Source organism: Ruditapes philippinarum, unplaced genomic scaffold (genome assembly GCF_026571515.1).
Source record: "Ruditapes philippinarum isolate M1 unplaced genomic scaffold, ASM2657151v2 ctg471_1_1_1_1, whole genome shotgun sequence".
NCBI lineage: Eukaryota > Metazoa > Mollusca > Bivalvia > Venerida > Veneridae > Ruditapes > Ruditapes philippinarum.
In genome coordinates, this window is record NW_026853363.1 from 15,020 (window position 1) to 41,180 (window position 26,161).

General features: G+C 33.6%; 1 protein-coding gene across 1 annotated transcript; it reads left to right on the plus strand.

Annotated features, from left to right (window-relative positions):
- Positions 1–2,389: 2,389 nt before the first annotated feature.
- Positions 2,390–19,649, plus strand: LOC132736637 (thrombospondin-1-like). Its single transcript, XM_060723802.1, has 7 exons — positions 2,390–2,756; positions 3,364–3,405; positions 3,892–3,971; positions 4,645–4,707; positions 16,518–16,647; positions 17,001–17,123; positions 17,503–19,649. Exons 1-7 carry the CDS (start codon positions 2,738–2,740, stop codon positions 17,652–17,654), a joined length of 609 nt encoding a protein of 202 aa, XP_060579785.1. The 5' UTR covers positions 2,390–2,737; the 3' UTR covers positions 17,655–19,649.
- The last annotated feature ends 6,512 nt before the right edge of the window (positions 19,650–26,161 follow it).

The window sequence follows — 26,161 nt, forward strand, 5'->3', positions numbered from 1 at the left end:
TTCTGCTTCACTCCATTAGGTGCCCTACTACGAAAATCTTATGTTGCAGTGCTTTTTTTCTGTTTCAGTTAAGATTGTCGTTTTTTTCAGTATATCATTCATCACTTGAATATCAATACGGACTTTAAAACATTTAGTGTACATATTTGTGACAATTCTCAAGGATCGTGAATACCATATGAAACAAGCATTGTTAGCCCGCCGAGTTCACACTGCCAGCAAATGAATCATAACGTTTAAGTGTTAAATTAATTAAGTATGGAGTTTAGACCACTAGACTGCTACCACGATGAATTTGTACCGCTAGCCCGCTACACTGTTAGCTCACCGAGCTTACACTGCTAGGAAATGTACCATATGGTTTTAATGTTTATTCAAAAAAGTATTAAATTTTATCCCGCTTGCCCAACAGCCCGTCCAGTTCACACTGCTAGCCTGCTACACTGTTAGCCTGCCCACTTCACAATGCCAGGTTATGTATCATAACGTTTTCATGTTCATTTGGTTAAGTTTTAGAGTTTAGCCCGCTGGCCCACTCAGTTCACACTGCTAGACCGCTACACTGTTAGCCCGCCCACTTCACATTGCCAGGAAATGTATCATGAGGTTTTAATATGGATTCAATTAAGTTTTAAAGTTTATCCCGCTGGCCCGCCAGTCCGCACAGTTCACACTGCTAGACCGCTACACTGTAAGCCCGCCCATTTCACACTGCTAGGAAATGTATTTTGAGGTTTTAATGTTGATTCAATAAAATTTTAAAGTTTAGCCCGCTGGCCCGCCAGCCCGCACAGTTCACACTGCTAGACCGCTACACTGTTAGCCCACCCATTTCACAATGCTATGAAATGTATCATGGGGATTTAATGTTGTTTCAATAAATTATTAAAATTTACACCGCTGGCCCGCCAGCCCGCCCAGTTCACACTGCTAGCCCGCTACACTGTTAGCCCGCCACTTTCACTCCGCTAGGAAATGTATCATGGGGGTTTAATGTTGATTCAATTAAGTGCCAGCCCGCCCACTTCACACTGCCAGGTAATGTATCATAACGTTTTCATGTTGAATCAGTTAAGTTTCAGAGATTAGCCCGCTATCCCGCCAGCCCACCCACTTCACACTGCTAGACCGCTACACTGTTAGCCCACCCACTTCACACTGTGCTAGATTGCTAGCCCGCTCAGTTCACACTGTTATACCGCTAGACTGCCAGTCCGTTAGCCCGCGTACTTCACGGACATGGTTATTTCACCTTCTTTTTTTAACATTGACAAGTATGAGGAACTCAACTAAGTTGTTTAATTTCACATTGCCAGCCAAATGTTATATAATTTAATATGTAAGAATTTCTTTCAATGATGCTTGTCTTCCTAATATGAGCGAGTTTAAACATTTTTAATGCTGTTATGTACTGTAACAACTAAAATAAATCATACCTAAGTTAAGGTACATGTAGGTAAGAGCGTGTGTTCTCTGATTAAAACCCACGGTCGAGGGACATGTTTTTCGTGACAGGGTGAATGAAAGTATTCGTATCGTCCTCGATTCCTGATTTACATGTTTGTTACTTGCAGAGAACATGTTGTTAGTACTGTTACAAAATAAAAGAACAATTGGTGTATAAACTGAAAGCCATTCTAATCACTATCATACTCTATATTATAAGCGTTTTTTCGTATCATGAAATACTATAAACCCTTATTACGCCAAATAAATAACGAAACAATTAGAAATAATTAAAATTGTTTAAGCATACACAACAAATTATTCATACAAGCTATTAACCAAGAGAAAGATAAAAACTGCATGTTTCCCTTTAAGAAAATGAAGCAAAATGCAACAAATTGTGTTTTGCAACAAAACCTGAGGTTAGAATCAGCAATTGTCCTCAAGCATCCTACCCCTGTGTCATTTGGAACGTTTGCAATTTAAATTCAAAATATATTTTATCGACTATGAAAACAAACTATACAATCTATTACACGTTAGTCGTTCATTTAATGGTCACACTTATTTTACAGTAGTCTGTTAGTGCATTTGTCCTTTTAAAATTCTTTCTCATGGGGTCTAACAAAATTAACACTATACACATTATTGAAGTGTCCATTATATCCCTTAAGGGTTTTTTCACATAACCGAAATGCTTTACGATATTTTTGTCCATTTTTAATAAGCCTTGGCCTGTATCTATGCGATTTTTCAGATCATTTGCTCAATCTGATTTTCCAGAATGATCGTTTAATTTTATTGTTAAAATGGGCGACTTTGCAATTTTATTTTAAGGGAATCATTTTCTTACCTGTCGAAATTCTTGCGTTTTATCATTCTCAGTTGATATATGTAAGAAAAACAAATTTATGTTCCGGGGGGGGGGGGGTGGACGTTGAAATATTTTGGTGTGAGATAAATGTAATAAATTGTCTTATCTTGACAACGTAAGGGTAAAGACTTATTGGGGTGTTTTCCTAATCAAGAAACAGAATTGATTAAACACAATATCATACCAGCAGGCATAAAGACACTTTAGTACTTTGAGGGCAATATCTCGTTGAAATGTCGTTATTTTATCAAAACAGACTAAAAAAGAAAGAAATTGTCGTTGATGAAAATTATATAGGACTCTATGTCATTTAGATAGTGTCATATTTGGAACATGTTCCTATGGTTATCTTATCAATTAAAACAAGTTTCTTGCCAATAGACGGGACAATATAGCAAGAGCGAACATAACAACAGAATGATTGTGATTACGTTAGGTAATTTTTTAATTTTGTTGTTTTTTGTGTTTTTTGTTTTTTTGTTTTGTTTTTTTTAGGGTGTTTTTTTTATCTGAATTATGAAAGTGAGAATAGCTAAACACTCATTAAAATAGACATCAACTATAACAATGGAGAATATTGCGACCAAAGTTTTTGAAAGAAAACACTATCTATATGAGGGTTGATAATAAGTAGCAGATACAGTACAACCTCTGCAGAGCAAAGCCCAATGAAAGACAAATGGTTTTGGTAATTGATTAGATATACTGATGTTGTAGGTTGTGTGTCAAGTACTAGTCCGAGTTTCAAAATCTTATCAGTCAGTAAAGCTCGTTCGAAAGATATGATCTTTTATTTTGACAGCAACGCCTTGTTTATCTTCTTGATGTGTACAATGGTCGCAGTATGTCTCTGAAATTATACTTGATTCTGTTCGAGTGAACGCTTTACTGAGTACTTGGATCGCCAATTAAAGTAGTCGACTGCAGTTGCTACGCATTTAACACGCTACAAACCAAAATAATTCGCTTGTGTAATGTATTTGTGAATTTCCTTCAAAAGAATATAAAATTACCGGAATTATATTACAAATTGTATATTTTAGGTTTTTCGATATACCTGCTGCTTTCTTTTCCAAAGACATCTGGTAAGAATCTATATACTTGATTGTATCGCTTGTATCAATTTCGGTCCCATGATAAAGTGTTGTAAATTGCTCAGATTACGTAGTAAAAATGAAAACCTGTTTGCTGGAATACTTTTATCTAGCGCCACTTTTTCAGTTTTTTAACTTTAAGCAGAACGCTAGCTGTTTTCGATAAAAAAAAATGAAAATAGGTATGTATATTAATAACCAAATGAAAGTGTGTGATAAATTATAAACAACCTCTTCAGCGTATTAGTACACAAATTATTTTACCTACATATTGCAATATATTCTATATATACAGGATAATAAATTGGGACCATGGAGTGTTTTTACATCATGCTAAATGTATGTCATTTAAAAGAATAGATGTTACTTATAGTAGAAATGAAGCTGAACTTTACTATGACGATAACACAGTAGCATATTATAAAACAATATAACAAAGCTTATTCAGTGTACTTCATTATAAAACATTTACTTTAGACGCCTTGCAGTGTTACAATTGTACCGACATTGCTGACGTTTATGAATGTCTCACAGTGACAGAATGCCATGCCGGTCAGGTAAATATCTATTAGTAGCATAATGCCATATTGGTCAAAGAAATGTACAAGTTCGCATGATATAATACTATCCTGGTAAATGTCGTCAAGTTACTGAATAATAAGGGTTAGGCAAATATTCTAGACTGAGGGTCAGGTTATTGTCAACAACAATTGTTGTATTTAATAATCAGGCAGATACCTTTAGTATGTCAATAAAAATAAAATTCAAGCCGGGCAAATACAGAATCCAAGGTTAGGAAGAAATTCTCTGCGCCCAAATTGAGATCTCGGGTATTCATTGACCAATTAAATTCCTGACATATCAGACATAACAGCATTTTTTATAACCTCGCGGCAAGGTCTGCAACCAGCAACTGGTAAATGGAATGTTAAGGCTGTGTGAACAGCGGGTCATCTTTTGTTAAATGAAAGACAGGCAATAACATTTGTTTTACCGGAAAAGAATTTGTCATATTATTTAGTTAAATAGATAAATAATTTAGAATAAGGTCTACCGTTAAAGTATTTGTAAAATTTCCCATGTATGGGAGTTTCATTAAGCTGTTAAATTATCCTACAATTTGCTTACTATAACCATTATGTCGATGTAAAAATTGATATTTACTGAAAATATATGTCAGTTACCATGTTTATAAATGCTTTTTTATCATGCTGACTTGTAATTTTATAGTCTTGTCACATAGAAGTAAAATCAACAGGACAAAGTATCACCCTCGGATGTACAGACAATCAGGTAGGCAAGAGATATCCCTAAAAACAATTTTACAAAATTTGCAAATATTCTAAAATTTGGTTCATATAAAACAAGTGTATAGCAAAATTAGTGACACAATTTATTACAAAATTCGGTTCTCGTCTTAGCAAAGATATCATCTTTGTTATATACAGGCTCGATCATTTAATTTTTCCGTTTTTGTGCTTTCTTTATGGATTCTTATTTTCTCTATTTCAAAGTACTAATATTCTAAATGGACAATATAATTATAAGATAAGTTGTATCAATTCCCAACCATCGCCGACTTAAACTGTATAAGCCATATACAGATATTAATATGCACATACCTCCACTTTTGTAGTTTCTTGTCTATAAGTCATATTTTCATTTTACAGTAATGTGGAGTAAGTGTCAGTGGTGCCGGAAATTTGATCGGTCGAGAGATAAGTGGGCGACAAACTTTGGACTGCCATGAATGTTGTAGTAAAGATAAATGCAATAAAAATTTCTGTTCACATTTGACACGTAAGCTTCTTCTTTCATGTATTACTTTTCTCGTGTTGTAACTAAACAATGTTAAGTTTAGGATTACATGTAAAAACGAACAAAGCATTAGTTTTACTTCAAATTATATTCTAAAGGGTCAAATAATGGCGTCACAATGAAAACAACCTATCACTTGACAAAAAAAACAACATTAACACCAACTAAATTACAAATATAAGATGCCAAACAGTTTTGGAGCATTACCGACATAGGTCGATATTCATTGAGGTTTGAGTGGTCGCAATCCTTTATTAAAGAACATTTCTTTACATACGGGATAGTTTATTGCAAATACGATGATATAGTTCCGCTATTACGGTGGCTACTATCTATATTTCAGCCGGAGCATGTATTGATGATGTGAAAGTGGATTGTGCATTTCTAAATAGCTTTTTCAATATTTGTAAGGATATTCAGCGAGCAAAGTTAATCTGTCTAAAATTCTGTTCGCTGTGTTCACTTGGTAAGCTTAACCATTTGACTTTCCACATTTGTTTTTAAAACAATTATAGTTAATGATTCGCAGTTCATTTATAAATCTATTTATAGAGTGGTTGTTGTTTATTTGGAAGATTTTTGAAATTATTTAACAGTCTTTTAAAATAGCCGTTGTTTTACCAAAAACCAAGATTCATAGTATAAGTAGACGTAAATATTCGCAACTCAGCCATGCAGGCTGAAATAGACATTCTTTGCTACCAGCGTGATTTTAAATCTGCTCCAATTTTTGATTTTCGTTTGTTTGACATTCTCCATTTGATCACTTTTAATATACAAACAGTGGATGGGAATTGGGCAAGCTGGTCTCCATGGTCTATATGTGACGTCACCTGTGAAAATGGGACTCAGACAAGAACAAGACAATGTTCCGATCCTCCCCCAGCAAATGGCGGACTTGATTGCATCGGAACACGCACTGACATTAAGACATGCTTAAAACAACTTTGTCCAGGTAGGAATTAAGCATGACATTGCCATATTGTTAAACATGTTAAGTATTGCGTAATCAAAATCAATAACAAATTATGATATCTAATACGAAACCAATAATGACTTTCAATCTGAAAATCAGTTAAGGAAATGGTTGTACATGTAGATAATTTACTAGAATACCAGATCTAAACACACACACGTTGATTGAAATACAAAAATGTAGTTATTGACATAAACGTCCGGATTTCGAACATCGCCTGTAGAAATTCTCTATGCTGAAGCAGGAGGGGAGGCCCTTCCATTTATATACGTTGTGAAAACGTTTCCCTTTAGTACGAGTATGCAGCCAGAATTTTGTCAAATAGTAAAACTCCTGCTAGAAAAGAAGATTTTTAGCCAAATTATTTTGGCGTCGTTTTAAATAACCAAAACAAAGATTAATCAGTAGGCCTTCATGTAAGATACATTTAAAAAAATATTTTCTTTAAAATATTGCAGAGGATTTCCTTCGTGGGAAGAAGTTAATATAAGCATTTTAACTTAACAAAAACATCAAAATTTGTATATTTTTCAAAGTTCATGGTGGATGGGCTAAATGGTCCAACTGGGACGCATGTTCTGTAACTTGTGGTGTAGGTATAGAAAGACGGCATCGTAATTGCTCGAACCCGATACCAGACAGAAACGGACTTCAATGTTTCGGCGACACACTAGATGATAGGATATGCTTACCGGGTCCATGTGCAAGTAGGTTTATCTACACATTAGATAATAAAATATCCTTACCGGGTCCATATGCAAGTAAGTTTATGTAAAAATTAGATGATAGAATATGCTAACCGGGTCCAGGTGCAAGTAGGTTTAACTACACATTTAGTGATAGATTTTGCTTATCGCGTCCATGCGCAAGTAAGTTTATCTTCACATTAGACGATAGAATTTGCTTACCGGGTCCATGAGCAAGTAGGTTTGTATACATATTAAATGATAGAGTATGCTTACCGGGTCCATGTGAAAGTAGGTTTATCTACACATTAGATGATAGATTTTGATTACCGGGTCCATGCGCATGTAGAACTATCTTCACATTAGATGATAGATGATGCTTACCGGGTCAATGTGCAAGTAGGTTTATCTACACGTTAGATGATAGAATAAGCTTACCGGATCCATGTGCAAGTAGGTTTATGTACACATTAACTGACATATTTTGCTTACCGGGTCCATGCGCAAGTAGGTTTATATACACATTAGATGATATATTTTGCTTTCCGGGTCCATGCGCAAGTAGGTTTATCTTCACATTAGATGATAGAATATGCTTACCGGATCAATGAGCGAGTATGTTTATCTACAGATTAAATGATAGATTTTGCTAACCGGGTTAATGCGCAAGTAGGTTTATCTATACATCAGATGATAGATTTTGCTTATCGGGTCCATGCGCAAGTAAGTGTATCTACATATAACATGATAGATTAAGCTTACCGGGTCGTTGTGCAAGTAGGTTTATCTTCATATTAGATGATAGATTATGCTTACCGGGTGCATGCGCAAGAAAGATTGATAAAAATATTGCTTCAGTTTGTCTTGATTTTAAGCATGGACGTTGATTTATTATTCCAAAGCTAATTTTCTTATTAATATCTAAACAAAAAATGGACAAGCTATTTAGTGACACACATTTAAAATCAACACCAGTGGGTTTTCTTTAATGTATTTTGATTTTTATGGAACTTTTATCGTTAAAATTTCATTACTCATCAATCATCACATAAAACATAATGTTCGTAATGTAGTTATTAATGTAGCTTAGAAATAGAAAATAAATGTTAATATAATCTAAAATGAAATAACATGATAGGTAATAACGACACCATAAGATATTATATTAAGAGTCTATAGAGTAGTGGCGTCATATAGGAGTCACTTCTCCGTCGTGTCCGTCCGTCCGTTACCAAACTTGTCCGGACTAAAAGGCGGTAAACCGTATACCACTACCTGATGAAAATTCAGCCTAAAAGGCGATGAATTGTATGTTAAAATCACTACTAGGTGAAAACTCAACCTAAAAGACGGTAAACCGTTCTCAAAAAGTGCTGGTGCAATTTCATTCAACTTTACAAGAATGATTTGTAATGAGTCTAGTGTGCATATAGTAGGCATTTTCTGTTTCAATGATTTTTGACAGAGTTATGATCCTTTAATGATGCTTATTTTTAAAGTTTTTCTGGACTACTCTTATACTTCTAATTACAGTTTCAGTGAAACTTTACAGGATTGATGTGTAGGTTAAGTATTTGCGCATATTACACGGATTTTCGGCTTGAATGATTTTAAATTGAGTTATGACCATTGAATTAAAAAGGTGTTTTTTGTGTTGCCAACTACACAAAAGCATGACCACAATACTCTACACAAACTTCTGGTGTGATTTCATCAAAGCTTTACCGGAAAAAAAAATCCTAAGTGTTATTGTGCATATCATCGGTATTCTCCGTTTCAATGAGTTGTGTAAGTGTCATGGTCATTGAATTATTTTCATTTCTAAAATTTGTTGGGACCAAAATGCAATTTCAATAAAACTAAAATGGATTCATTGATATCTAATGTACCTGCGCATAATGCATGGGTTTTATGGTAAAAATATATTATAAAGTATTGGCCCATGTATAAAAAAACATATTTTTGTTTGTTAATGATTTTTGTGTCTTCTGCAACATGCAAGTTGCTATCATGAGGTGGCACATGTCATAACTGACGGCTCTTTTTTCTCAATTCTTTTACTAAAATATCTTATAACAGTTTTACAAAATATACTCATTCGCCATATATATGAATTACCTTTTTCTTTGACTTTTCTGTCACTGGTAAAATTATATAGTAAAGTAGTATTTCGTATGGCGGGATGATCCAGAATTTACCCGGAATTTGTTTATAATTTTGACAAATGTCATGTTTTCTCCATTAATTTTGTACCAGCGTAAAGTTTGATGTTTCATCTTTTTAGTCATTTGAATATTGTGCAATCAAGTTTGAAGGTTTTCTAGTTTTCTAATTTATTTATTCAAAACGTCGTCATTAAATCATCCAGGAAACAGCACTCTCAAAAACATTTGTCAACAGTCCGAATAGTATACATCAGAAACATCTAATATAACAAAAGAACACCGACACAAGTATCTTGTGAGTAAAACAAAAGGTTTTTAGGAATACGTTCTTTTCAGATTGTTGACTTTATGTTCAAGATAATGTACTACTCAACTTTTGTAAAGCACCATAAGTTATTTCAATATCATCACCCGTATAAAACATATTTATTTTTAATTTTTGAAAACTCTGAATAAGCAGTGTTTTAGATAGTCCCCTGGCATGTCCGTGTTGATTAATCCGTTCCAACTCGTCAAGGTAGCATTAAAAGCATGCATCCGAATAGTTCATGTTTTTGATGGGGTGTACAATCACATGTCTTTTTGTTATACAGCGACATTACCGGCATATTGTCATTCAGTGGCTTCCATATCTTACATCTGTCACTTCGATATGGTGAATGCTAACATTACGCGGCATTTTAGTGAAGCAGAGTAATGGAGGGCTGTAGGGATGGTGCAGCAGGGGGCTACATTCCGCCAGGTTGATGCAGCGCTTGGTGTATACCAGAGCTTGGGAAAGATACCGGCTACATGGAACACCAGCAAGGAGGCATGCTGTAGGTCGGCAAAAGGTCACAAGACAAGCCTAGAATCGTGTTGTGGTCGTTAAGGCACATCGTGCAAGGTTTTCGACAGCAACTTCTCTCTTCGAAATGACCTTGCTAATGCTGCGATGGTCCGTGTTTCCACGAAGACTGTACGTAGAGGGCTGCATGAAGGTAATTTTCGGTCCAGAAGACCTTGTTCACGTATCCCCTGTCGGGTTGACATCGCCAGGCCCGTTTGGAATGGACCATGGAGCTTAGATGGAGGACCATACAACACTGGTGACACGTTCTGTTCACTGATGAGTTCAGGTTCTGCCTAGACTTCACAGATCGACGTGCTAGTGTCTCAAGAAGACGAGGAGAACGGTTTCAGGCTGCAAATATTGCTGAGAATGACCGATACGGAGGTAGTCAGTTTGGTGTGAGGAGGTATCAGCTTGAATGGACGAACCTACCCGGATGTGCTAATTTGAGGTACACTGACAGGTCAGCGATACATATACGACATCTTAGACAACCAGGCTAGGTTGTATGCTGGAGCAGTCGGCGATCGGTTTATTCTAATGGACGGAAATGCTCACCACTATTGGACCAGGGTGATCCAGGTCTACCTAGAGAGTGAATCTTTTTAGCGCATGGACTGGCCAGCTCGCTCACCTGTCTTAAATATAATAGAACACATGTGCAATGAGCTCCAGGTTAGAATTTCAGTTCGTCAGCTGCAACCCAGCACCATCCAGGAGCTTGGAACCATGTTGGTCCAAGAATGAGCAGCCATACCCGTTAGAACGACCAGAAACTAAATAGGGAGTATGAGAAGGCGCTGCAAAGTTCTCATTGATAGTCACGAGTCATAAACAAGGTAGTAAGTCTAAAACTGTAAACAAAATAAATCTAATTAAAAAAATTTGGAAACACCTTGCATGTTCCGAAATCTTCAAAGATGGGGAAGGGGGTCATCCTCTTCTCTAGCACAAAATCAGTGTAAAACTCATTTATCCTTTGGGATGAATTAATAAAACAATAAATCAACATTTGAAATATTTCGCATGGCGTTTATATAATTATCCCAAAAAATATTCACACTCAAGCATATAGTGCTTAGCAAATTTGTGTAGTATACATAGCATTGGCGGAGATAGGAAAATGCCATGACATTATGTTCTGCGTCGCTGTGGCGCTTGAGAGAGAAAAAACAAATGTGCTGTCGTGTGCAGCCTTGCAGAAATTTCATAGGGTTGTTTGAATAAATTCTAATTTATAAATTGTATATTTCTAAGATTATTTTTTCTTAAGCCGGTCCTAGGGGGCGTGTACGGTAGACAGAACCGTCCATGAACAGGCTCAATCAAGCCTGCAACATTTTCAATTTTGTCGTGTTGGGCCTTCTTTAGAAATTCTTTTTTCCCTATTTTAAGTATTTATTCATATAAAAATTAAGAAAAGCCAAGCCAAGCTGATGAATTCATTTAATTCTTTGCATATGGTATTAGAACATAATTATTCACTCAATGGGTTGTAAAGCATCGATCGATATTGCGTACAGCGACAGATACTTTGAAAACATTTTAGTATATTTTTACTTCAACTCTTTGGAAGTTTTGACAACGTTCAGACTGCGCCGCATGCACATTATTATGCTTACTTAAAGATTCATGTGGTGAGCATAATGTGTTTTATTGTTATAATTCTTGTTTCCTTGTAAATAGGATATATAAGGCATTAATACAGTGTTTTTTACATGAACATTTAATATACAATATAAAATATATGGCTTAATGCTGGGTATTTCTAGATCATTCCTCATACTAGCTGCTATCCTTTAAATCTAATTAAATGTGAAATCATTTGAAGATGTTAACCACGTCGTTTATTTAAAGAATTTCTTCTCGACATTTAAGAGACAACAAAATTGTAGAGATGACTTTCGTATAAATGATGTGTTGTATTTAAGATGGTGGTTGGACTGGCTGGGGACAATGGACCACATGTTCTGTGACGTGCGGCGACGGATTAAAGTCTAGATCACGTACCTGCACAAATCCGCCACCGTCAATAAATGGTCGATATTGTGATGGAAATTCCTTAGAAGATGTTGTCTGCACAAAACGCAGTTGTAGTTTGACATTTGGTAAAATTTATATAACACCCATTAGCATTATAACATAAACATTGATTTTCATCCTAAAATAGTCTTTAGAACATCATAAACGCATTTTGTTTTGTATTTAATTGCAAACCATCGCGTCATTGTAATCTCGTGTCTTTTTGTGTATACAGAATTAATTTTTGTTCGATCTTCAAGGAAACCTATAGCTTATAAACACACATCTGGAACAATCCAGTACTGAGCAATGAGTGTAAAATATTTTGCTTAAGGTAACATTGGCCCACCCATGACGGGGTTTGAACGTATGTGACAAATTTTGTTTTACAGGTCCAAATGTAGTATTTAAAGCCAATAATCTAACAAACGTAAGATCTGGAGGCCCTGTAATATTTGGCTCTACACTTGTGAATGAAGGAAACGCTTATAATACATCTACTGGAATCTTCACTGCGCCTGTCAATGGAACGTATTCATTTAGTGTACAGATTTGCGCGATCGCCCAAAAAGAAGTCATAGTAGATCTCACAGTAGATGGGAAAGCATATGCTACCCTATATGTATTCGATCATTATAGTGAGTCATGTAATAGTGCAGATACAGTTGCTATTTTACATAAACATTCAAAAGTATATGTTAAATGCACTCACAGCTGCGTGTTATCATCTATGTTTGAAAATTGGTATCTTGTGCACTCGTTCTCTGGATATCTGATTCATCAATAAACTTATCTCTTTTTTGTCATATTTCTCTTCTATTTTATTTTACTTGTATATTATAAAATGTGTATCCATGTAATAGTGCAGATACAGTTATTGTTTTATATGAACATTCAAATGAATTTGTTAAATGCACTTATGGTTTATAGTGCTATATATGAAAATAGTAACCGTATGAACTGGTTGTCTAGATGTCTGATTCACCAGTATACTGATATTTATCACTTTTCTTTATCTTCGTTTTATAGAAAGTTAGTCCGTATTATTTATTTCTCATAGTCGCGGCATTGTTAGTTATAAAATCATAACGAAACACTCTGAGGTTAAGCACAAATGATTTAACATTTAACTTTTATTGATTACATTGCCCTTGTTCGGGAAATGCGTACTGAACAACGGATGAAATTATATTTGTACGAGGATTATAGAATATTTACATGATAACGTTTTTTATTTGTATCAAAAACAAAACGAAGAAATTTTTAGAACATAAAATATGTAGAATCACAGCAAATGACAAAAATTGTTAAAAATATAATAATGATTCTTTAACATTATGGAAATACCTCAAAAAGCTTGGTTACCATGTAAAAGGTAGTAACCAACTTTGATAAACGCAAGGTAGATGACGTATAAATATATTGACTTTTTCATCAAATCTTACTGCAAAAATACCTACATAATTAAACAGTTCATGCGCGCAGTTTGATCATTTTTCTTTCATCTGAAGGGTTTTATTTATTTATTTAAAAGATTATTCTTTTTCGTTGATAACTGAAATAACTGTTTTAAATTTTGATGACTGTATCTCGTCTCGTTTTATTATAGTTTTTGCATCTAAAAACACATGTCCTTCAACACATATTGTTATTTTGGCACTAATACAAGGTACTGTACCTAATGATATAAAGGCAGGTAGAGATATTCTTCTTTATAGATAGAGATATTAACCAAGGAAAAGCTTAAACTGCATGTTTTTCTTTACGAAAATGAAGCGAAATGCAACAAAATGTGTATTGCAACAACACTTAAGGTTATAATCAGCAATTGTCCGCAAGCATCCTACCCCTGTGTCATTTGGAACGTTTGTAATTTAAATTCAAAATATATTTAATCGATTATGAAAACAAACTATATATTCTACTACACGTTAGTCGTTCTATTAATGGTCACACTTATTTTACAGTAGTCTGTTAGTACATTTGTCCTTTTAAAATTCGCATGGGTACTAACAAAAAATTAACACCATACACATAAATGAAGTGTTCATCATCTCCCTTGATGTGTATTTCTTGCATGGTTTCAATACGATATTTTTGTACAATGTAGTTTAAGTCTTGGCTTGCGATGCAATTTTTCAGATCATTTGCTCACTGATTTGCCAGAAAATCATTTAATTCTATTGTGCAAAATTGCATAAAAATGAAAAGTGACTTAGCAATTTTATTTTTAGGGAATTGCTTTCTTACCTTTCGGAATTTTTACGTTTTAACTTTCTCAGTTAATATATGTAAGAAAGTCAAATTTTCTTTCCTGGGGATTTTGGACCTGAGTGGAAATCTTTTAATGTAAGATAAATGTAATAAATTGTCTAATCTTGACAACGTAAGAGTTAAGACTTATTTGGTTGTATTCTTAAACAAGTAAGATAATGATTTTAACAATATTTTACCAGCCAGCATAAAATATGATAAACAAGATCAACAAGGAAAGGCGGCGTTCAATGAACGCAACCCCCATGCGACCCAGCAAAAAGAACCAGTGGCAAGGAGCCCAGGCGGACCCCAATCAAAAACAGGACAGAGCACAAGGCACAGCATGGACAGGCTAATCACAAATGATAAATAATTTGTAACTGATATGGAATTCAAAGAAAACAAATAAATGATTAAATAATAGGCAATAATTTGTAACTGATAAGAAATGCACAGAAAACAAATAAATGATTGAATAATAGGCCCACAAAGTCAATGGGCACAGGGGAAGGGGACAGGAGACCCGGGGAATGGGGGAGTTGGGGAGTAAATTAAAGAAATAAGACTAGGGGCAAAGGGGAAGATACTTACCGTAGACGAGAAAACAACAAGGGACACAAGCAAAAGTATCACCAAAACATACATCTGAGGAAAACAGAGTGGCGCCGCCTTGGAACGGTCAGCAGCACAAGTACTGCTGGGGAGTTTAAACCGGTAAATGGTGCACCAAACCTCACTCTTAGCACCACCATCTTCCTATAAAAGAGACAGTGTAAATAAAATGAATCCCCGCCAAGTGAAATTCTAACAGTTGGTATGGTTACAAAAGGTTAAATAAGTAAAACACCAAATTATAATGTAGAAACATATAAATGTAAAGCCCAATGACCATAACAAAAGTACTCAATGTCCTAAAGGAAGACAGAGCAACAAGAAAATCACCTACAAGGGCCTGACGAGGCAATGCAGAAGACGAACATTAAGACAATACAGTCCCAAAGGGCTTTAAGAACTGTCAATCATAGAGTCTCCCACTTGGTCCGTCAGATGTAATCAAAAGTGGAAAGCGTAGTGTCCAACTGTAAAAGGGTTGAACACTAAGCATGCAGTATGTCTTAAAAAAGTAGGGTCATAACCTCTTTTTATAAAGACACTTTAGAACTTTGAGGGCAATCTCTTGTTGAAATGTCGATAATTTAACAAAATATAGGACTCTCTGTCATTGTATCACTTGTATCAATTTCGGTCCTAAAACAAAGTACCGTATATTGCTCAGATCAAATGGTAAAATGAGAACCTGTTTGCTGGACTACTTTTTATCTAGCGTCACTTTTTACAGTTTTTTAACTTTAAGTAGAACGCTAGGTAATAATACAAATGAAGCTAAACTTTACTATGACGATAACACAGTAGCATTTTATAAAACAATCTAAATAGTTCATTGTATTTTATTATAAAACATTTACTTTAGACGCCTTGCAGTGTTACAATTGTACCGACATTGCTGACGTTGATGAATGTCTGACAGTGACAGAATGTCATGCCGGTCAGGTAAATATCTAACAGCAGCATAATGCCATATTGGTCAAAGAAATGTACAAGTTCGCATAATATAATACTATTCTGATAAATATCGACACGTTATTGAATATAATAATGTTAAAGTAAATATAGACGAATGAGGGTCAGGTTATTGTCAATGAGAGAAAAATAATATATTAATAGTCAGAAGATACCTTTAGTATGACAATAAAATTCCAAGGATTCAAAGTAACAAAGAAATTTCAGAACTCGGGTATTCATTGACCAATTAAATTCCTGAGATTTGAGACAAAACTCAGAAAAGGGTTATATAACCACGAGACCATTTCATCACTTATCACTATTAAATTATTCGTCATTGACTATATAAACGCTTTTTATGATATTAATTTACTTGTACTTTTATAGTCTTGTCACATAGAAGTAAAATTAACAGGACAAAGAAGCATCCTCAAATGTACAGACAATCAGGTAGGCAAGAGATATACCAAAAACAATTTTACAAAATTAGCAAAATTCTAAAATTTGGTTTGGTTCATATAAAACTAGTGTATAGCAAAATAAGTGACATAATTTACAATAAACTTCCGTTCTCCTCTAAGAAAAAGTATCATCTTAGTTGTTCTAAACCAACAATATGAATATAAGATATTTGTTCAAATTACCGGAAATTAGTAAAATTTCAAAATTTTATCAATTTGCAACAATCGCAGAATCAAACTGTACAAGACATATCTGGATACCAATATGCCTGTACTGTCCACTTTTATAGTTTCTTGTCTATAAGTCATATTTCCATTTTACAGTTATGTGGAGTAAGTGCCAGTGGTGCCGGAAATTTGATCGGTCGAGAGATAAGTGGGCGACAAACTTTGGACTGCCATAAATGTTGTAGTAAAGATAGATGCAATAAAGATCTGTGTTCACATTTGACACGTAAGCTCATCCTTTCAAATATTTCTTGGTAACTGAACAATAAAAAGACAAACTGATCATTCGTTTTTCTTAACATTAAATTATAAAATGGTCAAGAAATGATATCATAATGTAAAAAATCCTATCACGTGACAAAAATAATAACAACAACTAACATTACATATTCGAACACTGCCGAAAGGAGGCAAGAACAATGTATGGGGTTTTAAAGATATCACCGAGCATTACCGATATAAGCCGATATTTACTGAGTTTTAGTTGTGGTTGTCCTATGAAAGAGTCCATTGTCTACATACGGAATAATTGCAAATACGTTGATAGCACTATTAGGGTGGCTACTATTTATATTTCAGCCGGAGCATGTATTGATGATGTGACAGTGGATTGTGCTTTTCTAAATAGCTTTTTCAATATTTGTAAGGATATTCATCGAGCCAAGTTAATCTGTGCAAAATTCTGCTCACTGTGTTCACTTGGTAAGCTTAACGCTTTGACTTACTACACTTGTTTTTTTCGGTTACAAATCATAATCAATGTGGTTAATGATTTCTCAGGTTTCAATTTCGAGACTTATTTTTAGAGTGGCTAATTTTATATGATACGCTTTTCTATGCTATAACACTCTTTCAAAATAACCGTTTTCTTTTACCAATAACCAAGATTCATATGAAATATACATACTATGTACAAGTAGACATAAATATTCGTTACTAGGCCATGTAGGCATAAATGGACATTATTTGCATTCAACATGTTTTGACTTGCTGTTGTTCAGTAATACTCTCCAAGATCATAATATTTGATTTTCATTTATTTTGCATATTATATTTGAATACTTCTAATCCTTTTAAACAGTGGATGGGAATTGGGCTAGCTGGTCTCCGTGGTCTACATGTGACGACACTTGTGAAAATGGGACCCAGACAAGAACAAGACAATGTTACGATCCTCCTCCAACCAATGGCGGACTTGATTGCATCGGTAGACGCACTGATATAAAGACATAGTTAAAACAACTTTGTCCAGGTATGAATTCAGCATGACAATAGCGTACTGATAAACATGTTAAGTATTGCGTACTCTAAATCAATTACAAATTATTATATCTTATCTTACACCAAAAAATAATTAATCTGAAAACAATATTTAGTGTTTATCTTTATTTCTGTCATGAACTAGGCAAAATGGATACACTTGCGTTTCACATTTCTTATATTAACGAAGCCCCACCAATCAAAATTGATTTTTCGGTTTGTCCATCGTCTTTCCGTCTGTCAGTCCGTCCGTATGTCCCGAATTCGTGTCCGGCCCATAACTTCGTTATTTGAAGTCGGATTTTACAACTATTTCACAGAAATAATCACTATATTGAGACAACGTGTTGCGCGCAACATTTGGATCGCTACCTTGAAGGTCAAGGTCACAGCATGACCTTGAAGCAAAATCATGTCCGGCCCATAACTTCATTACTTCATTATTCGTCATATTGAGACGACGTGTTGCGCGCAACATTTGGATCGCTACCTTGAAGGTCAAGGTCACAGCATGACCTTGAAGCAAAATCATGTCCGGCCCATAACTTCATTATTCGAAGTCGGATTTAACAACTAATTCACAGAAATGATCGTCATATTGAGACGACGTGTCGCGCGCAATATTTGGGTCGCTTCCTTGAAGGTCAATGTCACAGCATGACTTTGCAGCAAAATCGTGTCCAGCCCATTACTTCCTTATTTGAAGTCGGATTTTACAACTATTTCACAGAAATGGTCACCATATTGAGACGACGTGTAGCGAGCAACATTTGGGTTGCTTTTACACTTTAAACTTTGTCTGTGACATAACTCTGACATTACAAGAGGTATACCTTCTTGTGTCCAAAACTTATTCAGGGAGCATCACCCGGTTCAACCGGCTCTTGTTTTACAAAAATTATTACATAATAAATACGGAAATAACAAATCGCCGGTATAAGAAACGAACATGCCACGAGGAAATGTACAGGAGTTGTACTTGTGTTAGGGCTTGGGCCATATATTTCTGTAAAGACATCAGACAAATGATTTCAGGGTTAACTCGAAAATATGCTGTTTTTATAAAATATATACAGTTCGAAAAACGACCATTTTACTCCTGGACATTATATTTGGGTTAAGGCTTAGGATCTTATATTACTGCAAGGAAGATCCACCAAATTTGTACAAAATTGAATCTGCATCGGAATCAGAAAACTATTTTTCACGGTTATCTCGAGAAAATTGTGATTTTTCTTCGGAATTTTCTACAGTTTATATACATAAAGAACAAATCGCCAGTTTTAAATACGACCATGCAGTCAAAACAGTCTAAAATCGGATTTGTCCTCTTAATGGGCCCATAATGCCTCATTAATAAAACGCTATGAATTATATTTCTAAAAAAAAATGATACCTTATCAAACGGCTTTCCATTTGCCATCTTTGCTTCTTTTGCTGTTTTGTCAATAATTGGTATAATTATAGTAAATAAGTATTTTGTATGGAAGTCAAAATACCACTTTGTTTACAGTTTGCTACCTTTATGATAACATTACTGCAATGCGCTACTTTCTTCAGCAGCTAAATAGCTTACATGCTCTTAATCCATTATCAAAACATCATTAACAACATTTGTGAGAGTTCTAATGAATTAAAAAAAAGGATTTCTGCGGCATATTGTTCCTTTAAGCACACATCTCAGTCTCGTAGACATTTTTGATAGTTCCACCCAAACTATATGTGCCTGCTCTTTTCCTCCTGCATCAGTGCCTGCTCCCGGTAGGTGTCGCTGTTGCAGTTCTCTTGCACATGCACGTATTCATAGCGCCTATTAACTTTATTTATCATAAAATAACATAAAAAATTTAGGATAATGTGTATGTTTTACTAAAAAATCTTACATTATGCAATGTGAAGATTATATTACTAGTGTTAATTTAAAGGAAGAAGTTAGGCCCTACATACGTATGCGCTTTTGGATTTGCATCTCTACGATCTGACGTTTACAGAAAAAAAGATTTTATAATTTAACACTGAAATGAAACAAATAAACGAAAAAATTTTTAAAAACCCTTCCCCCAACTGTTAAAAAAGTTCATATTTTTTACTACTCGAGCTAACAAAATTTGTCAACCAATAAAATTTGGGTTAAATAATGGTTGAAATTTAATTTTCCGGAATGAAAGAAAAAAAATTGGGGAATGCATAATTATAAATGAAAGGGCGAAAATTTTGAAATTTTTTTTCCCCCCAAAGTTAAAAAAACCTTTTTTGGGGGAAAAAAAAAGGGGTAAATTTTTTTTTTGTTCTTTTTGTGTGTTTTTTATTTAATCAAAAATTTTTTCCCTTTTAAAAACAAAAATGAAAAACAGAAAAGGTTTTTTAAAATGTTTGTAAGAAAAACAAATTGCTTCAACGTGCGTAATTTCATGTACTGGTTTAATTTTTTCAAATCTAATTAATTTCAAAAAACAAATTTTAAAGTTTTTTTTAACATCGGGGTTTTTTAATTTTATTTTTTTCAATTTTTTTTTAAAGACACTAATTTTACAGATGAATTTTCCTTTTAAAAATTTTTTTTTTATTAAAAAATGGTGGTTGGGCTAAAATTTTGGGGAAAAAATGGAAGGGGAAACCTGTTCAGTGACGTGTGGGTAGGGTTTTAAAGTCTAAATTTTCAATTTCTGCACAAAACCGCCCCCATAATAAAAGGTCATATTTTGATGGAAATTTTAAGAAAGATATTGTCCCGCACAAAAAAGGGATTGTAAAATATACAAAATTTTTAAAACCATCCCTTTAAACATTAGAAAAAAACATTATTTTTCCAAAAAAGGATAAATTTTTTTACGAAAGGGAAACCATGGGGAAATTTTAAACTCGTGGGTTTTTTTTTTAGTTTTTTTCCCCTTTTCTAGAAACCTATATTTTTAGACAAAACCAAACCCTTGGAAAAAAATGTAAAATTTCTTGCTCAAAGGGAAAAACCCACTCAAACTACGGGGGTTTGGAAAACCCCAGGGGTAACGATAACTTAGGTTAAATAAATTTGAAAGTGTTTTTAAACTCGGCATTGCTTTTTAATTTAAATTCCCTTTTTTTCAAAATTTTGCGGAAATAAAACCCGGGGATAACTTATTTCCAAAAAAAGTTTTTTCAATTTTAAAAAACATTTCGTGAAAGAATTTGGGCCCGCCTTTAACAAAAAGGGGTAACATTTTCTTTAAAATGATAAGCACTAAAGTTTTTTCTTTTTAATTTGATTTTTCGAGGGAAATTTTTCTTGCTCTCTACTGTCATCCCCTTTTATAAATGTTTTGTGTAAATTTTTGTGGCCAACAAACAAATAAACCAAAATTTCAAAAGTAACCCTCATTTCAATTTGATGAAATTGTTATATTTTTTTAAAAAAAAAAAATTGTTACAAATTTCGTTTTAATAGGGCCCAAAAATTTGTATTTTAAAGCTAAAGGGTAACACCTAAAATTTTTGGCCCCCTGGAAAAAATTAAATTTTAAATTTTGGGTTATAAATTTTAAAGAAGGGAAAAGCTTAAGATACATCTCTGGAATCTTATTTCGGCCCGTAACGGAAACCCTACCCCATTTAGTAACAAAAGTTCATCTCCAAAAGAAAATTCACCGAAGCTTATAGTAGAAAGGCCCAAAAACATGCCCTAATCATTTTGTTTATGATAAAGAAAGGGGTTTCCCCCGTGATTGTATGATACGGTTTCCCCGTTTTTCATTTAAATTCAAAAGTTTTTTGTTAAAAGCACATAAATTTAAATTTTGGGCAATGGTGGGATATCCCAAGATGGCTTTCATATGAAATGTTCTCTGGATACTGATTTACCATAAACCCTTAAACCCTTTTTTCCAAATTTTGTCCTTTTTTTTTTATTCTTAATTTTTATATTATCAAAAAAATTTTATCCATTTAAATAGAGGGTGGGGTTTAGGCCAAAGGTTTTAACATTAACTCCTAACCTGCCGAAGGACCCAAAACTGCTTGGTTTTTGCTGAGAAGCAACCCCCCTCCCCCCTTTTGTATTGCTTATTGCGACCAAAAATCTGTTGTTATTTCTTTAAGCGCCCACATCTGCTTGGGAAATTGGTTTAAAAAACGACCAAAATCTGGGTTTTATTTCTGAAAGCGAACCAAAAAACTCCTTGTATTGTGGAGCAAACCAAAAAATTTTCCCCTTTGTAAACAAAAGTGAGAGTCCATTGTCAGGCCAACAACAGCTGGGGAAACTCTTTAAATTTTTTTTTTTTTGAAATTTAAAAGTGTTGGAAAAAAGGTTTTGTTGGGTAAAACCCCAAAAATGGGGTATAAGTCTTTTTTAGGCCAAAATTTCCCTTTGTTTTTTATGTTGTTTTCCCTTCCCTTTAAACAAAATTAAAACCCCTTCCCCTTTTTTTTTTTACTTTTATTTTAAACCAAAATTTAAAATTTCATGTTTTTAGTACAAAAATTTTAGTCTGAAAAAAAAAGGGGATAAACATGATTAAGTATCAGAAATGGCTTAGCAAAATTAAAATTTTGGGTTTTTGTTAAAATACAGTAATGGGTGAATTTTTGCTCATTTTTAACGTTTAAGAAAAAGCTAAACAAATTTAAAAAATTTAAAAAGGGTTGGGAAAATTTTTATAGTCGTTGATAAAAAAAAAAAAAAAACCGTCCCCCTCTTTTTATAAATTGAAAGTTACCTGGGGTATTTAAAGTAAACATAATTGATATTTTCGCCAAAAATAAAAACAAAGGGAAAATTTTTTTTTTTTTTTCCACTTGTGCACTTTACCATTTACCCTAGATGGGGGTAATGTGGTTTTTCAATCCAATTTTGGGAAAAAATTTTCTACGGATTTGTATAAAACTTTTGTTACAAAAAAAACATATTGCCCTTCATTTAAAAAAAGTAAAACCCCAGACGCTACAAAATTTAAATTTAAAGCCCCCTTCTTTTTCCCCTTATTGCGCACTGGGCCTTGATTTAAATTGATTTTTGCCTGGGTTTTTTTGTTTGCCCCCTTGCTTTTAGTTGCGCTTTTTTTTTCTGGGATTAACCCACCAAACCCCCAAAAGCGTTGATGGTGAGTAGGGGGGACAAAAATTTTTTTTTACGGCCCCCGTTAAAATGCCATGGTTATGTGGGTTCCGGGCGCCTAACCAAAAATTCCCTAACTGGGGAAAATGGGGGTAGGCAAAAGTTACTGAAAACGACGGCCCTTTTGTGTAAATACTTTGGGTTTTGGGGGGACGAATGGCCTTTTCATCTTTTTCTAACTCTGGGTAAGAAGAAAGCCCCATCGGGTTTTTTTGCTGGGCTTTGTAACACCCCTGTACTTTTTGGGCTCAGCAAGGAAAATCTTTACAGTAGTCAAGGTACATAAAAAATTAAAAATTTTTAAAATTTTTTGAACCCCATACCAAATTTAAACAACATATTTAGAATCTAAAAAAAAGCCCCAAAAAAGCAAAATTGGGAAAAAGTTGAAAAGCTCCCTTTGATTGAGGGTATGAGGGACAGAAAAAGAAGATGCAAATTAACCCTCCATGGCCCCCAGTACTGGGTTTAAGTAAAAAAAATGGGAAAAAAAATTTAAAAAGAAAATCTCAATGTGTTAAAAAACGATAGGGTTTTCCCTTTAACCTTTATGTACAAATTCTATTTTTAGGGAAAAAGCGGCGTTTTGGTCACAAGGGAATTTGAATTTTGTGTATTTTAAAACGAGGGGAAAAAAAAAAAGGGGAAATTAAATTTAAAAACATCTTAAAAAATTTTTGATGTTAGAATTTAAAATTTTAAAGGGAAAAAAAATACTCAAAAAAAAAGTTTTTATTTTAGAACTTAAAAATTGTGGCGTATGTTTATTTGTCCATCCCCCTAAAAAAGGGCATCAAGAAAGCCAAATCGTGAGCAAGCATTTTTTGTTCGGGAAAACAAAATCCTGTCAAAATTAAAATCTTTCCCAAATTTTGAATTTCAGACTTTTAAAAAATTTTTTATCTTTGCATTTTTCTGGTACATTAAAAAAAAATTTTTCTCATTTTTTCCCGTTTAAAAAAAGGGTTAAATTTCTCTATTAATTTTGATAAAACATAAAAAAAACCTTTTTTTTTCCAAATTTTTCAAACAAACAAATTAAATTTAAAGGGCAAATTTTGGAGAAAATTTTTGCTTGGACCCCCCCTTAAAGGAAACCCAAACCCCGAATCCCATCAGAAAAGTTAACCCTATTAAGTAATTCAAAATTTTTCCCCCAATCTCTTAGTTTTTAAAAATTTTTTTCAAACACTAAAAATTTTTTCCATTAAAAACAAGCATTTAGTCTAGACTACCAAAATTGAATTTTATTTCCATTATTTTTTTTAACAAATACCCAAAAGATTGTTTTTTTATTTTAAAAAACTTTTTTTTATTTAAAAACAAATACAATAAGGGTTTATTATTTCACTTTCCCCTGAAGATTTTAAAACCCACCCAAAATACTGTTATTTTTTATTCCAAAGAAAAACTTGAAAAAATTTTTCGCCTCCCGGGTTTCATTAACAAGGGGGGCTGCGTCTAAATCCGGGGCAATTTTTCCCGTTTAAAAGAAGAAAATAAAAAATTTAAATAAAAATTAAAACATAAATTATGGTCGTTTCTATTTTTTCTTACAACCCGGGGTCAGATCAATTTTACGGGGGGTAGAAGCCCTTTTTAAAAAGAGTAGAATTTCAATTCCTTGCATATTTTGGAATGGTTGAAAACCTATGTGGAAATTTCATTAACATAGGGAAAACCCAAAAAAAGCCAAAAAGGACATGTACCCCCCGGACCGGGTAACCCGAAAACCCCAACCCGCAACGTATAAACAATTTGTTAATGTACCCTGAATGGGGTTCTCTTAAACCCAAATGTTAAAATTTTGGGGATTATTTTCCTGGGTTTTTAACTTTGGAAAAATTTCCCTTCAATGTTTTAAAAAGGGTTTAAAAAATAAAAATACAAAAAAAGTTAAAAACAGAAAAAGCTTACATTATAAAGGCCGGCTTACGTAACAACTTGTCCCGGGTTTTTACTCGTTTGGCAAAACTTACCTTTTGGGCTGAACCCATGGACAGGCTGGGGCTTACATTAGCATTCCGGTTATAAAATTCCAAATTTTGGAGGGCTAAAGTCTCTTAAAAAATTAAGGGAAAAAAATAAATACCTAAGAAATTTTTTTAAAAAACCCAACCCAAAGTGTAATATAATATCGGCGTTTAAAAAGTCAGAAAAGTTCATTTTAAAAAATAATTTCAAAGTGTTTTTCATGGGATAAAAACAGTTTGGTTTTTGGTTTAGTGATTTTTCAGTTAAAAACAAACCCCTTGTCATGTTATTAAAAACCCAATTTCGTTTAGTCCCTGTTAAATTTAAAAAATGTTTTAAAAAAAATGATTAAAATCATGTTTGGGACAAAAAAGATTTTAAAATCATGTGGTAAAAAAAAAGATTAAAGTCATTTTGGTTTTTAAAAAATTTATTAAAGTTTATGGTTTGGGAAAAAAAAATTTTATTTAAGTCATGTGGGGAAAAAAGCGCGTAATCATGAAATAAAAAATTTTTTTTTATTGTTTCCCCTGTAAACAAAAAAAAAAATATTTAAATTTAAAAAGTTCAAAAAAATTTTTGAGCCTAAAACCCTTTTTTATAAAAAAATATTTTTAAAAATCCAGATATATTTATTTTTCTTTACCTTTGATAGGGAAAAAGGCCGGGGGACATTTTTTTGTACTGAAAAGCCCGGGAATTTTCCTCTACGGCAGACAATAGCTGTTTTCCCTGGGCATGGGAAACTGAAAATTTTTTTTTCACAGTACGAAATGACGATGGGGATAAGATTAAAAAAAAATTTTCAAAAAAGTAAAAGTTTAAAAGGGAAAAGTAAAATTGATTTTTAAAAGAAATAATTTTTTTTACCCTTACAATTTCCGGGGAAAAAAGATAGGAACCCCCGGTACGTACCGACGAAAGGGAAAGCCCCATAAAAACAAAACGCAACGTCATTTTTCACTTACCAGTTTAAAAACAAGGTGAAGCCCGCCTGGGTTTCAAGAAGGGCAAAAAAAGCTGACAAAGAAAGAAATACCGTATTTAAAAAACAAAACCCGATTTGTTGAAGTCCTCGTTTTCAGTATTTTTCCCTCTGATCAGGGGGGGCGTCACGGGTTTTTATCTACATCCAAAAATAAATTTTTTCACGCAGGGATCCTTTTTTTAAAAAGAAAAAGAAAAAAAAAAAGAAAACCCTTGACTGAAAAATTTTAAAAACTGTTAATCATTTATTTAATAAAAATGTCTGGGGTTAAATTTTAAAAAGAAATTTTTAGCCTTTTTTGTCAAAAAGTCCCAGTCAAAAAGATAAAAATTTTATACTAAAAATGTAGTTAACACACAGTGATGAGGTAAGACTGTTTTTTCACTTGGGTTTAAAATTTGGGGAAAAAATTCCCGTTTATTTCCC

Coding starts and splice junctions, on each gene's coding strand:
- LOC132736637 (XM_060723802.1), top strand. Junction 16,648..17,000: donor TCTGTGTTCACATTTGACAC/GTAAGCTCATCC, acceptor TTTATATTTCAG/CCGGAGCATGTATTGATGAT. Junction 17,124..17,502: donor CTGCTCACTGTGTTCACTTG/GTAAGCTTAACG, acceptor CCTTTTAAACAG/TGGATGGGAATTGGGCTAGC.